The 20,442-nt window shown below is 39.0% G+C and overlaps 1 protein-coding gene across 5 annotated transcripts in view; it reads right to left on the reverse strand.

Moving 5' to 3' along the window:
- myo18aa (myosin XVIIIAa) overlaps positions 1-19,790 on the reverse strand; it is a 38,801-nt gene extending 19,011 nt beyond the window's left edge. For 3 of the 5 annotated variants that reach the window (XM_016269542.1, XM_016269540.1, XM_016269538.1), the window contains exons 1-20: positions 19,653-19,790; positions 17,433-18,562; positions 8,009-8,096; positions 7,814-7,920; positions 7,548-7,724; positions 7,256-7,466; positions 6,943-7,085; positions 6,758-6,858; positions 6,034-6,097; positions 5,801-5,945; positions 5,144-5,155; positions 4,678-4,842; positions 4,501-4,591; positions 3,285-3,477; positions 2,494-2,580; positions 2,004-2,145; positions 1,768-1,927; positions 1,042-1,228; positions 716-911; positions 516-625 (exon numbers count right to left, since the gene is read on the reverse strand). In XM_016269542.1, coding sequence (XP_016125028.1) covers positions 516-625; positions 716-911; positions 1,042-1,228; positions 1,768-1,927; positions 2,004-2,145; positions 2,494-2,580; positions 3,285-3,477; positions 4,501-4,591; positions 4,678-4,842; positions 5,144-5,155; positions 5,801-5,945; positions 6,034-6,097; positions 6,758-6,858; positions 6,943-7,085; positions 7,256-7,466; positions 7,548-7,724; positions 7,814-7,920; positions 8,009-8,096; positions 17,433-18,431 — 3,378 coding nt within the window. In that variant the 5' untranslated portion in view covers positions 18,432-18,562; positions 19,653-19,790. Of the gene's footprint in view, positions 1-515; positions 626-715; positions 912-1,041; positions 1,229-1,767; positions 1,928-2,003; positions 2,146-2,493; positions 2,581-3,284; positions 3,478-4,500; positions 4,592-4,677; positions 4,843-5,143; positions 5,156-5,800; positions 5,946-6,033; positions 6,098-6,757; positions 6,859-6,942; positions 7,086-7,255; positions 7,467-7,547; positions 7,725-7,813; positions 7,921-8,008; positions 8,097-8,445; positions 8,512-8,668; positions 8,954-17,432; positions 18,563-19,652 lie in introns of those variants that run through there. The other 2 variants (XM_016269541.1, XM_016269539.1) reach the window with 2 other exon arrangements.
- Positions 19,791-20,442: the final 652 nt, after the last annotated feature.

Below are 20,442 nucleotides of genomic sequence, written 5' to 3' on the forward strand. Positions count from 1 at the left end.
CTGTTTGCCATTGTTTGACCCTGCCTGTTATACCACGTCTCTTTAATAAAAGCTTGCAGATGGATCCACACGTCTCACGTCTCGTCAGCCCCGTTACACTAGTATTAATTTTGGACCCTGTCTGCTGTGTACATACCCAGGGCCACAGTGCAAAGGTTTTGTATATAACTCTACTTTCCCCTCGGCCCAATCACAGGGCCAAAACAAGATTAGGAGACCCCTGGACGGAGACATTTTTTGAGCTGATAATTACAGTACATTTGGGCATTTAGTAAGCACTAAAGCCCAGAGCAATTACTAAATTTTTCCTGTCTGTTCTGCGAATTGAATCAAGTCAAAGACCCAGCTGGGGTTTCTTGATTAAGCCATCACAATAACCTTGATTACCCAGAGTTCATTCTTTCTTGGATTCATGACACACAAGAGCAAGAGGAGTCCAAATCTTAATTTCAGTCATTTCTAAAGCTTTTGTTCTATTATTTTCATACTCATTATTCTCTTAAATAGTTACTCACTCGTTTCTCATCCTTCACAATGTAGTTTCGGCCTAGTTTCTTGGTCAGGTGAGGGGCCAAAACGTCAAAGCGTCTTCTGAACTCAGAGAAGACCATGTGGTCAGGGTAACCTGCAAAAATCATGCAGATATTCAGCAGGAAATAACGAAGAGGACTTGATTTTATCTATTTGACTGGATTTGATCAGTCTCTCTTCTCACCTTGTCTGTAAATCCTCAAGCTGTCCAGCAGCTTGAAGCCACGGATCTGGGCCCTGAGCAAAGCCACATCTGTCTGCATGAGTCCAGGGTCACAGCTCTCCTCTGGGGACCCTGTTGCCCTCAGAACCTCCGCTCGGGGTAATAGACAGTGGACAAAGTGAACCCTGGATCTGCGCACGGTGTCCAACAGTGCATCCTGATCATAAGAGAAACACATAATGTGTATTTTAAGCCATTTCTTGGAACTAATAGGGAATTTGAACAATTCCATGAAAGAAAGATTTTCAACAACAAGTATTCGGTGTAGGACCCTCTTAAAAACCCACCACTTGGAGTTTAATCTGAAGACAGAGAGACTTCTTTTTGACAGCTGCCATGCCTGTGGTGAAGGTCTTCCTCATGCTGGTGGCCCGACGCATGGCGAGCTGAGAGACACCCTCCAGTCCGGCGATGGAGCCGGTCAAAACCGCAGCACTGCTGGAGCGGCCCACAAACATCCCGCTGATGCTCTTCCTGTTAGGATCATCCAGTGAAAACTTGAGTCTGATGTAGAGGTGTGCAATATGTATATTCTATGATAATAACATGTTTATTGTTTTAACTATGTACAAGCTGTCCTCGTGTATGTTGCTCACAATAAAAACACTGCTGTTTTCATGAATAATAGCACAATTACAAAATGTTAATCAATTTAAAAAAATTTGATTTAGATTTTACACACAATATTTTAATTATTTTATTTTTGCTTTATTTAGTCAAGAAAAATGTGTATCTGAGCAACACATAGTGGTGCTTTATTACAGAATAAATCTGCATGTTGAACAAAACAGTTTAATGAATGATTCAATGACTGAATGAATCTGGTGTTTCAAAGAGTCATTTGAATGACTCATTAAAAAAGTGAATTGCAGCCGCCCACTGGCAGTTTTAGTTTCAGATGTAAAATATATTTTTATGACATCAGTTTAAGGTGGCATATCCCTAATCCCTAACTATGTTTTTTGACTGATTTACTGAAGTGACAAGTACAAATGGGTTTGGCTAGTTCTTACTTCTGGGAGTTCTGCAGCAGATTGGCTGCGTTCTGGGGGGTGGGATTTAACTTGGCTAGGTTCAGCCATCCGTGTGTGTCATATTCCACCCAATCTGTCCCGTGACTGTGGCCGAGCAGGAAGTGATGTGTGTTTTCACTTTTTAGCACCACTGTGTGACCTGCAGAAAAACAATGCATAAATCTGTCTAGGGCAGAATGTAAGTGTGTGAGTTTGTGCACGTATATGTGTGTGACCTGTGCTCTCTCCCTCTGCAGGGCCATAGTAACTTAAGAGTCGCTGCAGAAGTGTTTCCTCTGACCCTCCCGACTGCAAAACCTCCTCCTCCATCAGCCAGAACAGACCTCTGGCCTCATCTGTCCGGGACAGAGTACGTACCTGAAACACAGACATTAATATCCACTGTCATAGAAATAGTCATCAAAGTTTCTTTTCTACACACACCAATCCCTCTCTTTTACTTATAAACACGTTTTAAAAAGACTGCAGCGTATTTAACTATGACCGGCCAACTAATTACTATTAATATAGGATTAAATGTGCCCTACATTGACATTCTGTCATTTCCAGTTTCAGTCTTTAAAAGTGAAGTCTTTTGTAATAAATACAAATGCTTAGATGGAAATAAAATTAAGTAATGATCCACAGAGCTCTTATTAAAATAATCACACAGACACACAACTTTAAACATCAGCAGTTTTGACTTGTTTAGGAAGTGCGTCTCACCAGGGTCTGACTGGAGGACTGATCAACCACAGCTACTGAGCGAGAAGGGCTGGGCTCCAGGTCATCCAATGTGATCTCAATGTTTTCCTATGGAAAGACAGGTGCAGTTATTAAAATTAATAAATAATTAATCATTTGCAAAGATGCTAACTGTGAGGGAATTTTTATTCATCAAAAATCCAAAAAAAGTTTCTATAAAAATATTAAGCAGCACAACTGTTGATTGATAATAATAAACAAAAGAAATTGAGCAGCAAATCAGCATTTTAGATTATTTCTGAAGGATCATGTGACAGAATATTGGAGTAACAATTCTGAAAATGTTTTTAAAAAGTTTTTAGTGATCTAAAAAAAGACATATAGCCTTGGTGAGAAAAAGAGACTTACATTTAATATTCATAATATAATTATTAGTAACAAATTAACTATCTGTCTAAGTATGGTGTCACAGACGTCCTTGATCATTTTTAGCACCATCTTGTGCCATGAACTTTGTTTTTCAAGATTCTGTGTGAAAAGTAGTTCAAGTTTTGAAAGAGCCATTCTCAACCCCTGCAATACAATTTATTGCATTCTTTTTATAATTAGTTGTAGTAAAATTTCAGAGCAGTAGTGCACTGCTCCACTGTCCCATCCAGTAATGGCAAATTGCTAATAAATACAATAAATAAAAAAGTTAAAATGAAATTAAGTAGTGGTAATCTTAAACAGCTATATAATTTAGAGTTTTAATAAGAATTGTGAGAACAAGCTGTAGATGTTTGGGTGTTGGTTATGGGTGTTTTGTGCACCTCTTTGTAACGCTCCAGTTCCCGTACGAATGTTCGCTCCTGGAACAGGGTCTGCAGACGTTCCTGAGCGTAATTATGGCAGAGCTCCTCAAACGTAGCGCCACGCTGGTTCTTCACCTGACGAGGGTTCTGGAACCCTGGTGTGTCCACAATCAGCAGAGAACAGAGAGAATGCTGACTGGACTTCAGCGCTCTGAAAGTAGAAGAAGATTAGTGGTCGACCGATATATCGCCAAGGCCGATATATCGGCCGATATTTGGCATTTTTCAAATATCGCCATCGGCCGATAAGTTTTTCTGTTTGACCGATGCGTTCGGGGCTGGACTTTTATTTTGACAGGGCTGAGAACGGCAGCGCCTGAGCACACATTCTCCTTGTTCGCTGTCGTCATTAATAGTTCTGTCTAATATGGATAGAAGTCTGTCTAATAATCAGATAGAACGGTTAAACAAAGGAATTAAAATGTATACAAAAAGTATTATAACGATTGCTTTTATATTATTAGTAATAGAAAGGCAAACATTATAATACTTTCTCATTTGCCGTCAGCAAATTCGCATTTACATCATTTAAACAAATCTTTGAATGTCTAATGAACATTTAATTTCACAAACCTTGCAAACTTAGTCGAATCCAGTTGTGAGATCTTGTGAAGTGTGCATGTGACCTGCATGATCCCGCGTTCTCTGAGTGACTTTCGGTCCGTGCAAATTGAATGCTTTAAACATTACATTTGTGATTTCAAATTATGCTGCGCTTTATGCATTTGTACTGTCATATTCATGTCAATTTCACTGTGTGCTGTATGTAAAATGAGTGTTACCTTGTCTTTATTTGAAAAAATATGATTCCCAATGCACACAAACTTTCCAGAATACTGAGTGCTCTGTTGGTTACAGTTTACTTCCTTTTTAATTATATTTTTATTAAATATTTATTTATTTGTGGAAAATACTTTGTCATCTAAAGTATAAGTATGTTTATTTTATAAATGAATTTTTTTATCCATTTTCAAATTATTTAAAATTTCTTAAATATTAATTAAAATGAATACAATTATATCGGCTTTATATCGGCCATCGGCCACCCTGCTTTCCAAGATATCGGCATCGGCTGTCAAAAAAATAATATCGGTCGACCACTACAGAAGATATCAGAATGCATCTCTTATTCAATAAATCATGTTGCTCTAGGTAATCACCGGTTACCGATTACCTGTTAATGAGAGAGATAATGAGTGTGAAAAGCTCAGAGTATAAACCAGACGCCATGAACTCCAAACACTCAGCTGCTGTTGCTTTAGACACTGAAATGCACACAAAAACACTTTTTAAGACATAAAACAGAGAAGCATTTATCGCATATTTAAGAATGTTACGAAACAAACATTACCTGAGCTATCCATATCATCCGTACTCTGTCGGACACTTGAGGAGCGGGGATGTGTGCCCTTGCCCTGCGTTTTAAAGATGCCGGATGACAGCTCTTCCAGTGTGCAGCCCAGGAGATATGCTGCTTTTTGTGCCCACTCATGCCTGGCAAACTGCTTTCGGCCTGCTGAGGGGTCAGAAAGCCACATTCACAAAAGTAAAGCAGTGTTACCACAAAACATCTGTCACATTATGGTGAACTACAATAGGCAGTCAAGTGTCCAGAGAACAAGGAGAAACTTTCATCTCCCGGATTGATGATCAAAGAGAACGGACATTTTCATTCTGGCGTTCAACATCAGAGTGGAAACAAGCACAAAGGCAGATGAAAGATGAACACACAGTTCTGTTAAGATGCTAAATAAAAAAATATATAATAAAACCACCTTCCTTCAGTCTAAAACAGAAAGATAGAGACCTGCATTTACCTGCATCTGTTTCTGTGTTATGATGGGGGCAGCATGCAACATCAATATGCAATAAAAATACATGATTACAATGGTTAAAACACAAACAACAACTGTTATACACAAAGAAATATAATTAGGGGGATAGTCCACCCCAAAATTAAAATTCTGTCATAATTTACTTCCACTCATGTTGTTCTGAACCTATATGACTTTCTTTCTTTAGTGGCACTTAAAAGAAGATATTTTGAAGAATGTTTGTAACCAAACAGTTTTGGTTTCCATTGTATGGACAAAAAAAATACAAAGGGATCAATGGGAACTGAAACTGTTTGGTTACCCGCATTTTTCAAAATGTTGGTTTTTGCTGAAAAAAGAAATGCATACAGGTTTGGAATGACATGAGGGTGAGTAAATGATGACTGAATATTTGGATGGACAATCCCGTTCAATACTGAAGATAACTGACAAATGTTTTTAGACATCAAACACACACTAAAGCTTAAACAGCACATAAAGTCTAAACATTTTCTCAGTAACATGACTGGAAAGACTCTAGTGACTCTTAGTGGACAGATTTTAAAATACACTCTGTGCAGTCTGATATGCTGTATGCTGTATATTACTGTGTCACACATTTAGTGTTGGTTTAGACACTTGAGGAGCCGGTAGCTTTACCTTTGGTGGCCCCAGCGGCACCGAGGTGGTATACGGCCCCTAAGATCAGCCACACGGTTTTCTGTTCTTCAGCAGAGATGCCCAGGACCTTCATGGCAGCCTGTAGCTTAGTGAACTGCTGAGCAGCTTTCTGCTTTTCCTCAGGCTACAGAGCATTTGACATATGATACACTGTTTTCAGATAAAAAAAGATTAAATGTGTGTCTAATGATGGTACATGTGGCTTTTCTTACCTTTGAGTGAGGGAGGAGCCCGAATGCGCTGTTCTCAGCAAAGTGATTAAAATGAAGTTCAGTCCTGAAAGGCATAATATTCTATTAGCTGGTCAACTTTAATCTGTACATGTTTCCTGCTTTGACCTCAATTTTGTAGCAATAGCCAAAAATACATTGTATGGGTCAAAATAATTTACTTATAAAGTAAAGATCATGTTCCATGAAGATATTTTGCAAATATCCTACCGTAAATATATCAAAACTTCATTTTTGATTAGTAATATGCATTGCTAAGAACTTCATTCGGACAACTTTAAAGGCAATTTTATCAATATTTAGATTTTTTTGCACCCTCAGATTCCAGATTTTCAAACAGTTGTATCTCAGCCAAATATTGTCCTATCCTAACAAACCATACATCAATGGAAAGCTTCCAGATGATGCATAAATCTCAATTTTGAAAAATTGACACTTGGTTTTGTGGTCCAGGGTCACATATTTGCCAGAATATTACAAAATGGCATGTCAAAGGTGGCTGGATAGATTTATGCAAGACAAATGCATTTAGTTTGCATGCTTTTTAGGTTAATACACTGTAAAATTTATATGACCTGTAAGTCAGGTCAACAATGATATAAGATTAAACAAATTTTTTTTAATTCAACTGAACTTCAACTGAACAAGTTTTTAAATTGAGGTAGATATAGATTTTTTTTTTACAGCGTAATAGTCTCTCATTTACTTTAGAGCTGCATCTGCTCCAGCCATCAGATAGTAAAACACATTGAAGCTTGATTCTGCTTCTGGTCGTCTGATCACTCTGAACTTCTCGAGCAACATGGTCTGTATGCAAGACATAAAGCAAATCAGAGATAAATCCCCCAATGTCTTTAGAAATTAAGAGTAATTGCCCTCGCTGTACCCTACCTGAACAGAGGCAGAGGCCACCTGTCCTGCCTGGTCGAAGTCAAGAGAGACTATGTGTGAGAAGCGACTGGCGTTCACATTCATAGCTGTACTGCAGTTCCCGAAAGCCTCCAGAACCGTGTAGACCGCCTGCCATTTCTCAGCTGTGGGGAGAAGACAGTTCATAACGTTATATAAAAATAACAGAATTTATATAAAAAAATACAGTAACATATAAAAAACTTAAATTAAAATTAAAAATAAAGTGAAAATGAACTCTAGGAAAATTGAAAAGGAGAGTGGGCCGATATTGGGTCCTCCTTGTCTTCCTCACCTGAGTACACCTTTCCACTGCCAGCTGCGATGGTGACCAGGTACTGTAGCAGGTGCTGGCAGTTAGTGGTCTTTCCGCTGCCACTCTTGCCCAGCAGCAGGATGGTCTGATCCTGACGTGTGGTCAGCAGCTGATGATATGCCGACTGAGCAACAGCGAAAATGTGAGGAGCTGTTTCCTCCCTCCGGCAGCCCTTAAACATCTGCATCACCTGATATAAACAGACTATGTCACTCCATCTCTCTCTGCCATAACTTTGAGGTAATTTTAAGACTTTGTGTGAAGTTCGTACCTTCTCTGAGTACAAGGCAGGGGTGCTGAGAGGATTGATCACCAGAAGATTTGGCCCAGCGTAGGTGTGAATGAGGTTTCCACCATAGCGCTGACGAAGGGTGTGAAGCATGCTGGACTCGTTGAGGTACAGAAGAGAGGAGAGATCCTCCACTCGATCATATGATAGAGGATTTGCCTGACAGACAGACAGATGAGAGTAATTAAACAGGTTTCTTGGCTTTTGCATGAGTAATGTCACATGTTTGTGACAATGACTCCGCCCACCTTCTCCACATCATCCTCGTCCACTTCCAGTACTGTCCCATCATGCTCCAGTCTGATCTTCACTTTCCCCTCTGGGAGAGAACCCATCTCTGTCTTGAGCTGTGTGGCTATACAAACAAAATTAATATTTATTTACTTAAACTGGACATGAGTATTCGGATCATAACAGAAGTGATGAACTATGACTTCACTAACCCAAAGAGAAGCCATCTTTATGGACAAGCCAGACTTTCTCAGTGTTATACCAGGCCTTCTCTGCAGCAAGCTGCTCCTCCGTCTTCACCTGCAGCAGGAAGTGAGAGAGATTGTCATCACAGAACATGAAAAACACTACAGGTTTCCAGTCCACGGGCTGATTGTGATTCAGTTCAGATTTTCATTCTGTTTAAGATTAATTGTGACAGAGACAGATAGGTGTGACTTTAGAAGTGGGTGCTACAAACAAAGACCGCAGAGCAATCCATATCAGGTTGAAGTCTATACACTAACTAACCAAAGTAGAATTTGAATGGGAAATGTGCTTGCGTTCAAACAGGAGCTCTGAGGTGATAAGATTCCTTCAATGGCACAACGAGACTCTACTAAGCTTTACCCATAAGCAAAATTACACACAGGCAATGCAGTAGCCAGACCTTAGACAGACTGGCAGCTTCATGTGCAGCCTGCAGGATAGCCACAGGATCTTCAGCTGCCTTGGCCTGCAAAGGGCCGGGAAGGGCAAGAGAGCAAGAGTCAAAAAGTCATAAATACACAAATCCTTACAGGACTTAACAGAAATTAACAGGAGAATAAAACACTTCATATGAGAATTGTGAAAGAAAGAAATGGGAGAGGTTAAGGGAGGTGTTTCTGCACCTGATTCCCTTGGGTAGGCATCACTGGAGATCCCTATAGATGGAATCAAAAAGGATCAGTGAAGAGTCTAAGTGGTCCTGACCAGGATCAGCAGTGTGATTATTATCAAACCACCTGATGCTAACATTGAAACCAATGCAAGACCAAGCCTGACACAATAGTATAACTGCTAACAATTGTTAACACCGATCAAATCTGGAAATAAGCAGTGAGACATAAACACCAATGATGCAGAATACATTTAACTAACCACATATCTACTTTCAGGCAACACACAACTCTCACAGCTGAACACCATCGTCTTACACAAACATCTTGGCAGTGGTGGGACACACCTGTTGGTTGGCAATAGTGGAAATCTGGGATGGAAGTTTTCCAGCAGGAGCCGCAGAAGGTTTTAACACCTCCTTCACCTTCACAGACACAACACTTGTCAATACGACGCAAGCATATGGTCTACAATCATGCCAAAAACTAGTGAGATAGGAGCCACCACATTACACGTATTCAAGAAGTCTGCAACTGCAATAATAGTCTGATATGTGGTCACAGCTGCAGCCAACAATAATTTTTACCTCAACTTAAAGCCTTTTGAAGGGTCAACAGACATGGCGTGCTTTAGAAAATGATCTCAAGAATCAAAAAAGTCACTTCCAGCATGCTGAATTCTTGCAGGCATTTTGCAGGCATCAGCTGCTTAAGTTACTGCTTCAATCCACTTCAGAGGGTTAAAGTGAGACAGCAGTCAAAGTCTTTATGTAAGGGTGAGAAAAAGAATTTGACACGAGTTATGGCAAGATATTAGTTCTGCAGTGAGCCTTGCAGAGTTTCACAACATTGGCCTGCTGAGCAAGCATGCATTACTAAAGCATTCAGAAACACATGCAGTATGTACCTCTGGCTTTCGTACAGCAATAGACCGTGGTACAGGAATAAAGCCTGCAGGGGGTGCTAATGGGTCAACTTTAGGCTTGGGGATAAATCCTGCCACCAGGGCAAAAGGGTCTCGCTTTGGGGCGGGAACGAATCCCACCGGTGGTGCCAGAGGATCAGGTTTAGGTGTAGGTTGAGTAGAAGGATTTGCTTTAGGAGCTGGAATGAAACCAGCAGGTGGAGCCAATGGATCAGGCTTGGCGACTGGAAGGAATCCAGCAGGAGGGGTAAGAGGATTTGGCTTAGAAGGTAAAAAGCCAACAGGAGGGGCAAGAGGGTCAAGTCTAGGAGGTGGACTGATTGCAGGGGTGGATGGTTGGGGTTCTTCTGAGGGGGTCTCGCATTCACCAATCCTTTCTTTGCTTTCCTCTTGAGGTTCTTTTCGTTCGGCAGCTCTCAAGCGAGAGCGATGCTCTTTAGTCCTTGCACGGCCCATTAGGCTGGTCAACCCAACAGAGAGGGCATCTCCATCCACAGAGCTGCCAGCTTGCAGTGGACGGCTTGTTTTGGGGACTGAAGTGGCTGTCAAATGTGTTTCCTCTGACCCTGCTTTGTGTGCCAGGTTCAGTCCTCTCCTCGTCAATGTGTCAGACTCAAAGCTGCCATGTCGTCCGTTCATGGAGTCGCTGCTTCTCTGGTCTACAGTCAGTGGCCGCTCTGGATTCACCGCTGTTGATGGTTCACCCCGACGTCGCTCGGTTGAGCCACTTACTGCTGTCTGAGACTGACTCATACTGTTCTCACTGTCCGACTGTTCACACAACCCAGAACGCACACGTGCAGGTCACCACAAAAGAAAGAAAAAAAACCTATGAAATTACACACTAGCAGCAAGAACTAAAGGTAAAAGTTCACATCCCTTGTAACTTAAAAAATAGCACTATTCTGAGGTTCACAATAGCTTCGATATAATTCCACAAGCAACAACCTTCCAGAGTTTCCTGAATTTCCCAAATGATGACAGATGGGTGGCCATTCTGAATATCAGAGGATCTTCACACTCTCTCCAGCCCATCTGCAAGTACTGAAAGTTCATCTGAAAAAGACTCCTGCTTCCACATGGCCAGGCATATCAGTGCTACCAAGCAGGACACAAACAGGCTAGCATTGTCTATAGAGGACATGGTGGGTTCCTTAATCTGATTAGCTCCCCATGCAGATGGATCCCTTGTCTCTGTGTGGTCTTTCTAAGAAACCTTGATGGATCAGTGATTTTTTTCTTGTCTTATCGGCTGCTTTCACTGAAAGCAGCTGCATTCAATGCACAGTATTCACAATGCTATAAAATGGACACAAAATGAAAGTGATGTGAACCTTATCACACATTCTTTAATTTTTTTAACTATAGCAACTGATTAGAGGATAAATAAACAGAAGGGGACTAAATGGCATACATGCGCTAACACATGCACACATCAAAACTTACATTACTAGTATGATGAAGTGTGGCATTTAGGTGGGTCTCCAAACAAGTACACAATGTCACATGGTGGGAGGTCTAAAGAATTTTTAAGCCCCACCTAGTAGCCTACATGTTGCTAGGGTAATGAAATGTGGCACCTCCTTCCTTTAAAGCCTGATTATTCTTAGCTGTTCTTGCTAATCCAGTGTTTGCTAATACCAAGTGGTAATGGAGCAGAAAACTATCCATTTCATCTGCTTTTAAATACATATGTGCTGTTTAGTCATGTTTAATATAAGCTATACTGTACATGAAGGATTTGATCTGTGAGGGGAAACCAGGCCATAAGTTAAAGTATATGTTGTATCATTCATTTGGAACTGAAAATATGTCTTTTAACAAATTTCTAGTGTACTTTAGACATGGAAAACACAAGTAAAGGTGGGGACAGGCAAAAACTACTGTCTGATTTAAACACCTGCTCCACAAACTCAAAGTATTGCACAAATATGTAAAAAAAACAAAAAAATGATTTTTCTCTCATTCAGAAACATCCTGAGGGCACAACCCTGCGGATAGATAACAGCAGCGTGTCTGGTCTTGCTGCTACTCTCTACATAGTGATTTACATAACATTTACATTATGGAAAAAGTGCCCATATGATGTCTTAAGTAAATTATACAAAAAAAAAACGTAATAACTTGGCAGGTTTGGTTTGGTTACAATAAACTCTGGTCTGATTGCTCTGTTAGTACATTTCACTTGAATAAGTGTGAATGCTGCCATCCGAACCTTGTTGTGCAGCAAACAAGCTTTCAAACTAACTCTGGTGTAGTTCGACTGAAATAAGAACAAAACATGGACCAATGACATCTAAACAAACACAAACACCACTACAGTTCAGTACAGGTGCCGGAACTGCCATCTCTTTGCAGCAGAACTTCATATGTACACATACAACGAGCACATTTAGTCCATTCCACTGCATTATTTCGTATATTCTGTAAGTTTTGATGCAAAATATACGTCATAAAAGCTGTTGAATCAGGTTGCGACCTTATCCTAATATCTTTTGTTTTGTGTCTTGTACTGGTACTTGTAGTTTGCTAAGCAAACAAGGACCAAATTTATCATTTTCTTTTTTGTTATGGACCAAAACAAAACTACAAGCACTAACCCTAACCCTAACCCTAACCCTAACCTAACCCTTAGCTTAAAGCTTGAAAGAAATCCGTCTTCACCTTTGTAAAAACAAAGCTACACAACCAAATCAAATTGCAGATGTTATGACGACATCGAACGGCATTCGAAATGCATTAAGAAAGTAAATATGGTCATTGTTTTGATTCTATACATTACTCTTTGCAGCAGAACTTCATATGTACACATACAACGAGCACATTTAGTCCATTCCACTGCATTATTTTGTATATTCTGTAAGTTTTGATGCAAAATATACGTCATAAAAGCTGTTGAATCAGGTTGCGACCTAATCCTAATATCTTTTGTTTTGTGTCTTGTACTGGTACTTGTAGTTTGCTAAGCAAACAAGGACCAAATTTATCATTTTCTTTTTTGTTATGGACCAAAACAAAACTACAAGCACTAACCCTAACCCTAACCCTAACCTAACCCTTAGCTTAAAGCTTGAAAGAAATCCGTCTTCACCTTTGTAAAAACAAAGCTACACAACCAAATCAAATTGCAGATGTTATGACAACATCGAACGGCATTCGAAATGCATTAAGAAAGTAAATATGGTCATTGTTTTGATTCTATACATTGGTAGTTGCATTGCTGTCTATGCATGGTCAGAAAGCTCTCGGATTTCATCAAAAATATCATAATTTGTGTTCCAAAGATGAACGAAGGTCTTACGGGTTTGGAACGACATGAGTTATTAATGACAGGATTTTCATTTTTGGGTGAACTATCCCTTTAAGACTACATGTACTGTACATGTCAATCATATTGCTTATGACTGGCTAACCTTTGCGTATCAGCATTGTTCGCATTGTTGTTCATCAGAACCGGCCAAGTTGCTAAATACTGAATAGGTGTTGATATACAAGTGTGGGTGGTTTTAGGTTAGCAAACACTGCATTGTAAACTTTAAAGAATGTCTACATAGTACACTGAACACTTGTACTTCAAAAGAGCAAAGGAAAACCTTTCTAAACATGCTCATAACTCTCAAGTCAAATAAGCCCTAAAAACATTTTTGTGTTCAGATTTCCCAACAGATTCAGCAGTCACACACAAAAGAGCATATGAGAGCATGTTGATTCATTCATTCAGAGACCAATCCTTCAGCTAAGAGGACAGGAAAGGGTGTGTGTTTAAGTGTAGTTCTGATCACTACAGTAATGCAGCTGAAACCTGTCCATCTGGTAACTATCAGCGCAAACAATCAAAGCTGTCAAACGAATCACAAGCGTTTCCTGTCACATTCACAGACACACCATGATTGAACATATACCTGACATTCTACTGGCATAAAGCCACTCATGCTGCATGACATAAGAGTATCTGCCTTCCATTTCAGTTCAGGAGGGAACTCACTATGAATCATTTGCGCCCAGTGATATTAAAAATAGTTTTTGGTCATCGAAATGAAGGCTAAATTAAAGCTTTACAGTAATCAAATCTTTAATTAAAGCTTAAAATAACATTTGAAATGTTGCCTTGGAAACTAACTGAAATAAGTTAAAATCCTAAAATTACTAAAACTGAAAAAAAAAAATCTGAAAATAAATAAATACAATAAACAAATACAATGACAAAAGTAAAAAAGCTAAAAAATTAAAAAAAATAAAAGCTAATTCAAAATTGAATAAATATAACAAAGATTAATAAATACTATAATACTATATAAATAATACTAAAATAACATGCACATGCTGTCTGTACTATTTTAGCATCCAATTTATGCTAAATGGGAATGTGTGAATGGGAACAAAGGTCTCGCTGTATTTTTCCTTTTCAAAACGGTCAAGCAAGTTGCACCAGGCAAAAAAAAAAAAGAAGCTTTTGTGAATAAATCATCTATACTGATCTTAATTTGCATAGCGTGTTTGACAGTGACAATGACTGCGGGACTATTACAACACATTTAGCTTCTGGTTAAACTTAAGTGCAAGTGTTTAGAAGCAGGCAGAAAATCTTTTTGCACTGAACAACAAACAAAAGTGTGCAACTGTCTACATTTTACTATATTTTTCATCATGCAATTTCACAATGCAGCTCTCCACAGTGGCATAGTCTAGATTTCTGTATCTCAGTCTTTATATAGAATAGCCGCTTCTAGGCCAATCCCAAATGTGTCATGTCTTTTTCTTTGCTCGGCTTAAAGTGGGCCAGTAAAAACCCCAGTGGGACTCCTGCCCCCTGCAGGCTATAGGTGAGCCTGGCCACTTTATCACAAAGGGTGCAGTTTATTACAGCGGCTGATTTGACTTCTCCTATCCCGATAACATCGTCATTTGAGACGGACGGTATAAGGATAAGCGTTTTGTATCATTATCGTAAAATTGAATATTGTGAGTTATCGGTATTTGGTAAAAGTAACTGGGAGAAAACCTGGTCAACATAACTAAAATGTCCTAGATTCTCAGCATCTCTTCTGATTGATGTGCTCTGGTTTTTGGGCATTATTGGGGCAAATTTGCCCCAAAGGCATCTAGACTGCATAAATGTCAATGCATATAGGCAACTATAGGATTTATATGAAAGCCTGTTTCCACCAACAAATTTAAAAAAAGCTTTTTTATCTCAGCAATTTCCCCCACAATTCAGAATTTCTAGATATAAACTCAGAATTGTGAGAAAAGTCAAAATTGCAAGATATAAACGTTGACATAAAATATATAAAATGTTTTCTCACAATTCTGCCTTTTTGTTTTTGAATTTTAAGTTTGCAATCTCACAATTCAGTTTTTGTTTCAACCACAAAACAATTATAACCTTTTTCTTGTAACTGCAAGTTGATATCTCACATTTTTGAGTTTATATCAGAATAGAATGTAGACCCACAGTTATCAATAAGGGAGAAATTCATGGAGAAATTGAACATTAATTATGTAGAATAAAATATATACATAATTTCACATACATAATATAAAGCAATCATGTTAATGTTTCTAATGAAAGTTATTATTATTATTATTATTATTACATTTTTTTTTGTTTAATTTACATTTTTACACGTGGCTGGCTATAAAACATTTCTAATGGTCTGACATACTTTAATGCTGATGGTGTTCTAAAATAACACTCAGACTTTGACACTGAGATTTCACTGGTTATCCATTAGCAGAAGGCATGTAAAGAGTTCTCTCCACACACACTCCTATTCAAACTCAAACAAACCAACACGACAACAGGTTCAGCAGGAGTGATTGCTGACTCATGTGATCCATGCCACCTCATTTGATTAGCTTGACCAAAACATTCTCTTCAAACACCTGTTTCTTCCTATTTTCACTCCATTAGATAAAATGCTGTTCGTGTAAAAAGCTGCTCTGTCAGATCAGGCCAGATCCTCTCAGCTGCACTAGGATAAACCTCTTACGGTTCAAAAGAACAAATATTACACTACAGAAATACAGTATTCTATTTTCTTTTTTTTTACCTCCCCCACGTTATTCTACACATCACAAATAAAGCACTCAATGTACTTTAATCTCTTCTGAGCTCTGGTTTTGTGCTGAGCCAGATCAAACTAACATATCAGAGTTTGGACGTCATTTTTTCTCAATTTGTTAAAATGGTTTGCAGTCACATTGGAAACATATTGGAAAAATAAGATGTTTCTTTAAAAGTATGTTCCAGATCTTCTGTAACACTCAACATACTAGAATACTAGAAATTGTCGTTATTAGTAAAAATAACTCCATAATTATAGATCAGTCTGTCAAATTGCTTAAAAAACTTACAAGAGAATGCCAGGGACAGTTTCCATTTCAGTTGCGAATAAAAATGTGAATTTTAACCCTTAAAATATGAATAAAAATGTTTAACAAAAATTGACATATATACTCTTTTTTTTTTTACAACTGAACTTAAGATTTGTACTATTATGCATAAATATCAAGCCTCTAATAATAATAGGGAAATGTAACCACTCTAACTTCCTACGTGACTTTGAGCTTGTGACATTTTTTGTCTGAGACAAGGGCAACTGGCGTTTTGAAATATCTGAGGAATCACGATGACAGACGATTTCAGAAACAAACACAGCTGACATCACATCTGCTTTCACCCGGAGCACCTGACCTTCAGACTGACTACAAAAATCACAGAAATCTTCATTTTCAGTGTGTTCCTCTCTGTTATCAAAACTCTGTTATGGGTCTCATCAATGCGTTACGTCATAAGACTAAAATATACTAAAAGTGCTGTCAGGCCAACAGATTTGCCCACATTCTGAAATGGGGCCATTTGCTGAGCTGTACCAGGATACAGAGATGAAAATGTGTCAGAGAGCAACTGGGGAATACAGCAAAGCCAAGAGAGCAGACAAGTAAAAAGTCTCTAATTCTACTGCAAACATTGAAATAAAGATCTCAGAAGATATGATTAGACCTTCAGGAATAGTTTCTAATACATTTCTACATCCAAATTCTATATTTATCCATTTCACAGATGCTTTTATCCAGAGCGACTTACAATGCATTCAAAGTATACACTTTATAAGTTTATACATTCCCTATATGATTCGAACCCATGCCATTGGCATTGCTAGCACCATGCTCTATTCTAAAGTTATGTAGGGTAAATATCACAAAACATTCAGTGAACAAATAAAAGACTCTTTCTGACTCAGAACTTCTCCATTTAACAGCATTTTAGATAACAATATGGACTTTTTCTGCTTTTTTGCCATCTGTTCCACTCAGATGGGACTCTACTCTCTTTCACAATGGGACTCGTCACAAATACAGATGCATTATGGGTGAGCGACAAAAACGCATTAGACAGGTTATTAACCCCCCTGAGCTGTCTCACTGAAACTGTTGACATCATCAACAGCTCTCTGCACAAATGGTCTTTTAAGATGTCAACAGACACACTCATATTGCTCTGAATTCCCAGAATACTTCAAGGCTGTAACTGATCTTCCATCTGAAATGTTGCTGAAACATACAGTATGTACCCTCAAACTATATTAGTTTTCCTGAGAAATGTCAAAATGCCAAACATGTACGATCCAAACTGCACTTTTAGCTAAAAAACACTATTTATCAGATTATACTGACAGCATTTTGTTGGGTTTTATTGGCCTAGTGGATGGTGGGGAGACAACAGAACATTATGTGAAGAAGAAGAGCGTGCACCCATGCAACTCCATGGCCCAGTGTGTTAGTCTGTGTTAGAAGAGTTAGTCTTCGATGTGCGATTCAACATATCAAAACCATAACACATCTCACCTCGTAAACATCACGGTATGGGCCTCTGGTGTTCCTCAACCAGCAGCGGCTCAGCTCGCTCAACTCCACGATGGGCTGCACCTTCAGACGTACTGTGTCTCCAGACTGCCTGATCATCTCCACGATCTCATCCCTGCTTTTACTTTCCACGTTCTTCCCATTGATCTCTACCAGACGGTCGCCTGGAACCAGCCCCAGAGTCAGGTCCTGATTCCTAGCGCCAGGCTCGGCAAAGTGGACCACCTTTCGGTAGAGCGACCCATCGGGCCGCTGGTCCACCATGGTGGTACGGCGAAGGGAAAAGCCGAAATCGCCCGTGTTGCGGCGCTGAATTTCCAGCTCTCTTGGTGCAGGAATTTGCGGAGGTGCCACAGCAGGCAAGCGCAAGTCTGCTGGGAACGTTCTGTCCACTATCTCTGGGACTTGGATGCTCTTTGCAGGGCTGGTGGGACGGTGAGGTGTATATAGAGGCGGGGAATTGAACACCTTGACCACTACCTGAGGTGAGGGAATGGCGGAGTTCTGCGCTGATGGTGCAGTTGACCCTGAAGGGCTTTCATCTTTGCTCTTCTGTGAGAAAGAAAACCGCTTCAAGATTTGTTCGACTGGGGAATTCTGCTTCCTCATGGAGTCGTATTTGACTGCCTGTTCTTTGATGGATGATCGGCGTATGTCTTGGTCCAGCTTAATGTCATCACTGGAGCTCGTGGGTGTTATGGTACCCTGAGTATAGAGTTTCCTGAGGTCCGCGTCTGTCAGGCTGAGCTCTGTGTTTCGGACGACCTTGATAGGAATGGGGCTGGAAATCTCCAGTTTCCCTTTCGCCTCCCGTTTAGAGCTGCTTCGATGAAGATGAAAGAAACCTCTCCTCATGCTCATTTCCTCTAGGCTCTTCAGCTCAGCTTGAGACATTCGCTCTTTTTTCTCTTTCTTCTCCTTCTTCTCCTTTTTTGTTCCATCCTTCTCCTTGTCTTTATCTTTCTTGATCAAGTGGAACATGGTTGGGCCCAAATGTAGAATCCACCAGATGTTGGTCTCTTCACAGCATATAGATCAATGTTGGCATTCAGTCATGACCAGCACCGGTTCCACAGCACCAAGGGCACCTCAGCAGCAGGTGAAGCCCTCCACTAAAACAACAGATCGACAAACAGAACACATTGTTTTAATGTTTCCTAGTATTTGCAATGACTGTAGTAGTCATGGGGTTTAAAATGCAATTTTATTTTATTTTTTTACATTTTCTAAATAAACTGAAATTATTATTATTAATAATAACAATAATATTCAATATTAAAAATAATTATAATATTAATAATAATAATAATAAATTTTAAACACACAGACACTATCAATAAATATTATATAAAACATATATAAAATGCTATGCCTATGTTTGAAGTATAATTTTATTTGTTAAAAAAATACAATAATATATTGCACCAGACAATGTTCATATCAATAATTTCGGTAATTCATGGGTTAACACAGCTATAAAAAAAAAACACATCATTTATTAATCAAAAGAGTAAAGAAAGTGTACACGTGACGGTAGACCCCTATGTGACGTCGCACACTCTCATTGGCTGTTCTTACCTTTCCTGACAGGTACACAAAATCGGTAAGAGATCCATACAACGTTTATCATCGACAACAATCATAAAACGTATACAACAATGGCATAAACATTATGTAAAACACAGCGACACACATCAGTGATGATGTTAAAACGATCAGTTTTCACGATTATCCAAACAACGAGTAGAATGAATCACTTCCTGAAACTCTTCATCTCATCGCCCCCTGAACGCTTCCTCTTCGAATTAAATTAAACTGTATATTTGGAATCTCATATCTATGTAACTATACTTCTGCTACGAAATCACTTGACCTTACCTGCAGAATCATGTCTATCATGTAAAGTTGAATTCAACTCTTACTGATTCAGCTCTTAATGTAAATCTACGAGGCTTTAAAAATGAAACTCTTTGTGCTTTTAATATATTACTTAATTATGCAATATTAACCTCTATACTCATATCCTGCATTTATATACAATAATTTCTAGATCATGTATATCATGATGACTTTAAGGGGGATGTTTTGGTGCGCGTAATGCTCTTCTCTTAAGCCTATTTATTCCGCATCAACGCAAACAGACAGTCTGTTCACCTGTACAGTGAAGTAAACACAAATGTCGCTTAAGATAAGCAAACCTACCGTTGAAACAGTGTTGAAATAGTGTGGCGATGCCCGGTGCGCACTGAATTGCAGCAGCGGTCCTGTGGAGACGCGTCTGGAGCGTTTGACGGTCAGTGGGACGCTCACACCAGCTGAGCGCGCTCTCGGATCACTGCCCTGCTGGATATGATCCCATCAAGAAGAGTTGAGCACATCAGTTCAGCCCTTCTGCATGACTTTGGAACCTAGAGAGTTTTAGGTCGAGATACTTTGACTAAGTTCAAATTGTAGTTTTTCTGATGTGCAGCAGAGTATAGTGCTTAAATACGCAACCAAGTTAAACTAAAATAAAAATAAAATACATTTTTAGATAGTCATTTGTATTATTCGATCATTTGTAAGAGAATAATAGCTATAGGTATTAATCAATTAGCCCTATATTGAAATAATAATAGTAATGAAAAACAATAAATAGGTCTAGTACAAGAATAGACTGGTATGCACACTTAAATTGTAAATGAAAGAAAGCAATAAAAATGTAAAATATATTCAATAGAAATTATTGTCTTTTCAAATCAGCCATGTCCTTGATTTTGCGTACACAAATTAAATCGCAATATGCCGTGTGTTGTAGTCATAGTGGTTCAGTTTCATTTGCATATGCATAGCGCCCTCCTCTGGACCGACTCTGTGACAACTCCAATCCCTCCTTGTGTATGTTTTTAGATTTTTCCAGTCACGCAATAATCTTCAAAATCCCCATCGCTTGCACATTTGTGATGTATTTATCTTACATTCATATTAATACAACATCTCTTGTTCTGGTCTT

The sequence above is a fragment of the Sinocyclocheilus grahami genome, unplaced genomic scaffold (genome assembly GCF_001515645.1).
Source record: "Sinocyclocheilus grahami isolate Dianchi unplaced genomic scaffold, SAMN03320097.WGS_v1.1 scaffold53.1, whole genome shotgun sequence".
Taxonomy (NCBI): Eukaryota; Metazoa; Chordata; class Actinopteri; order Cypriniformes; family Cyprinidae; genus Sinocyclocheilus; species Sinocyclocheilus grahami.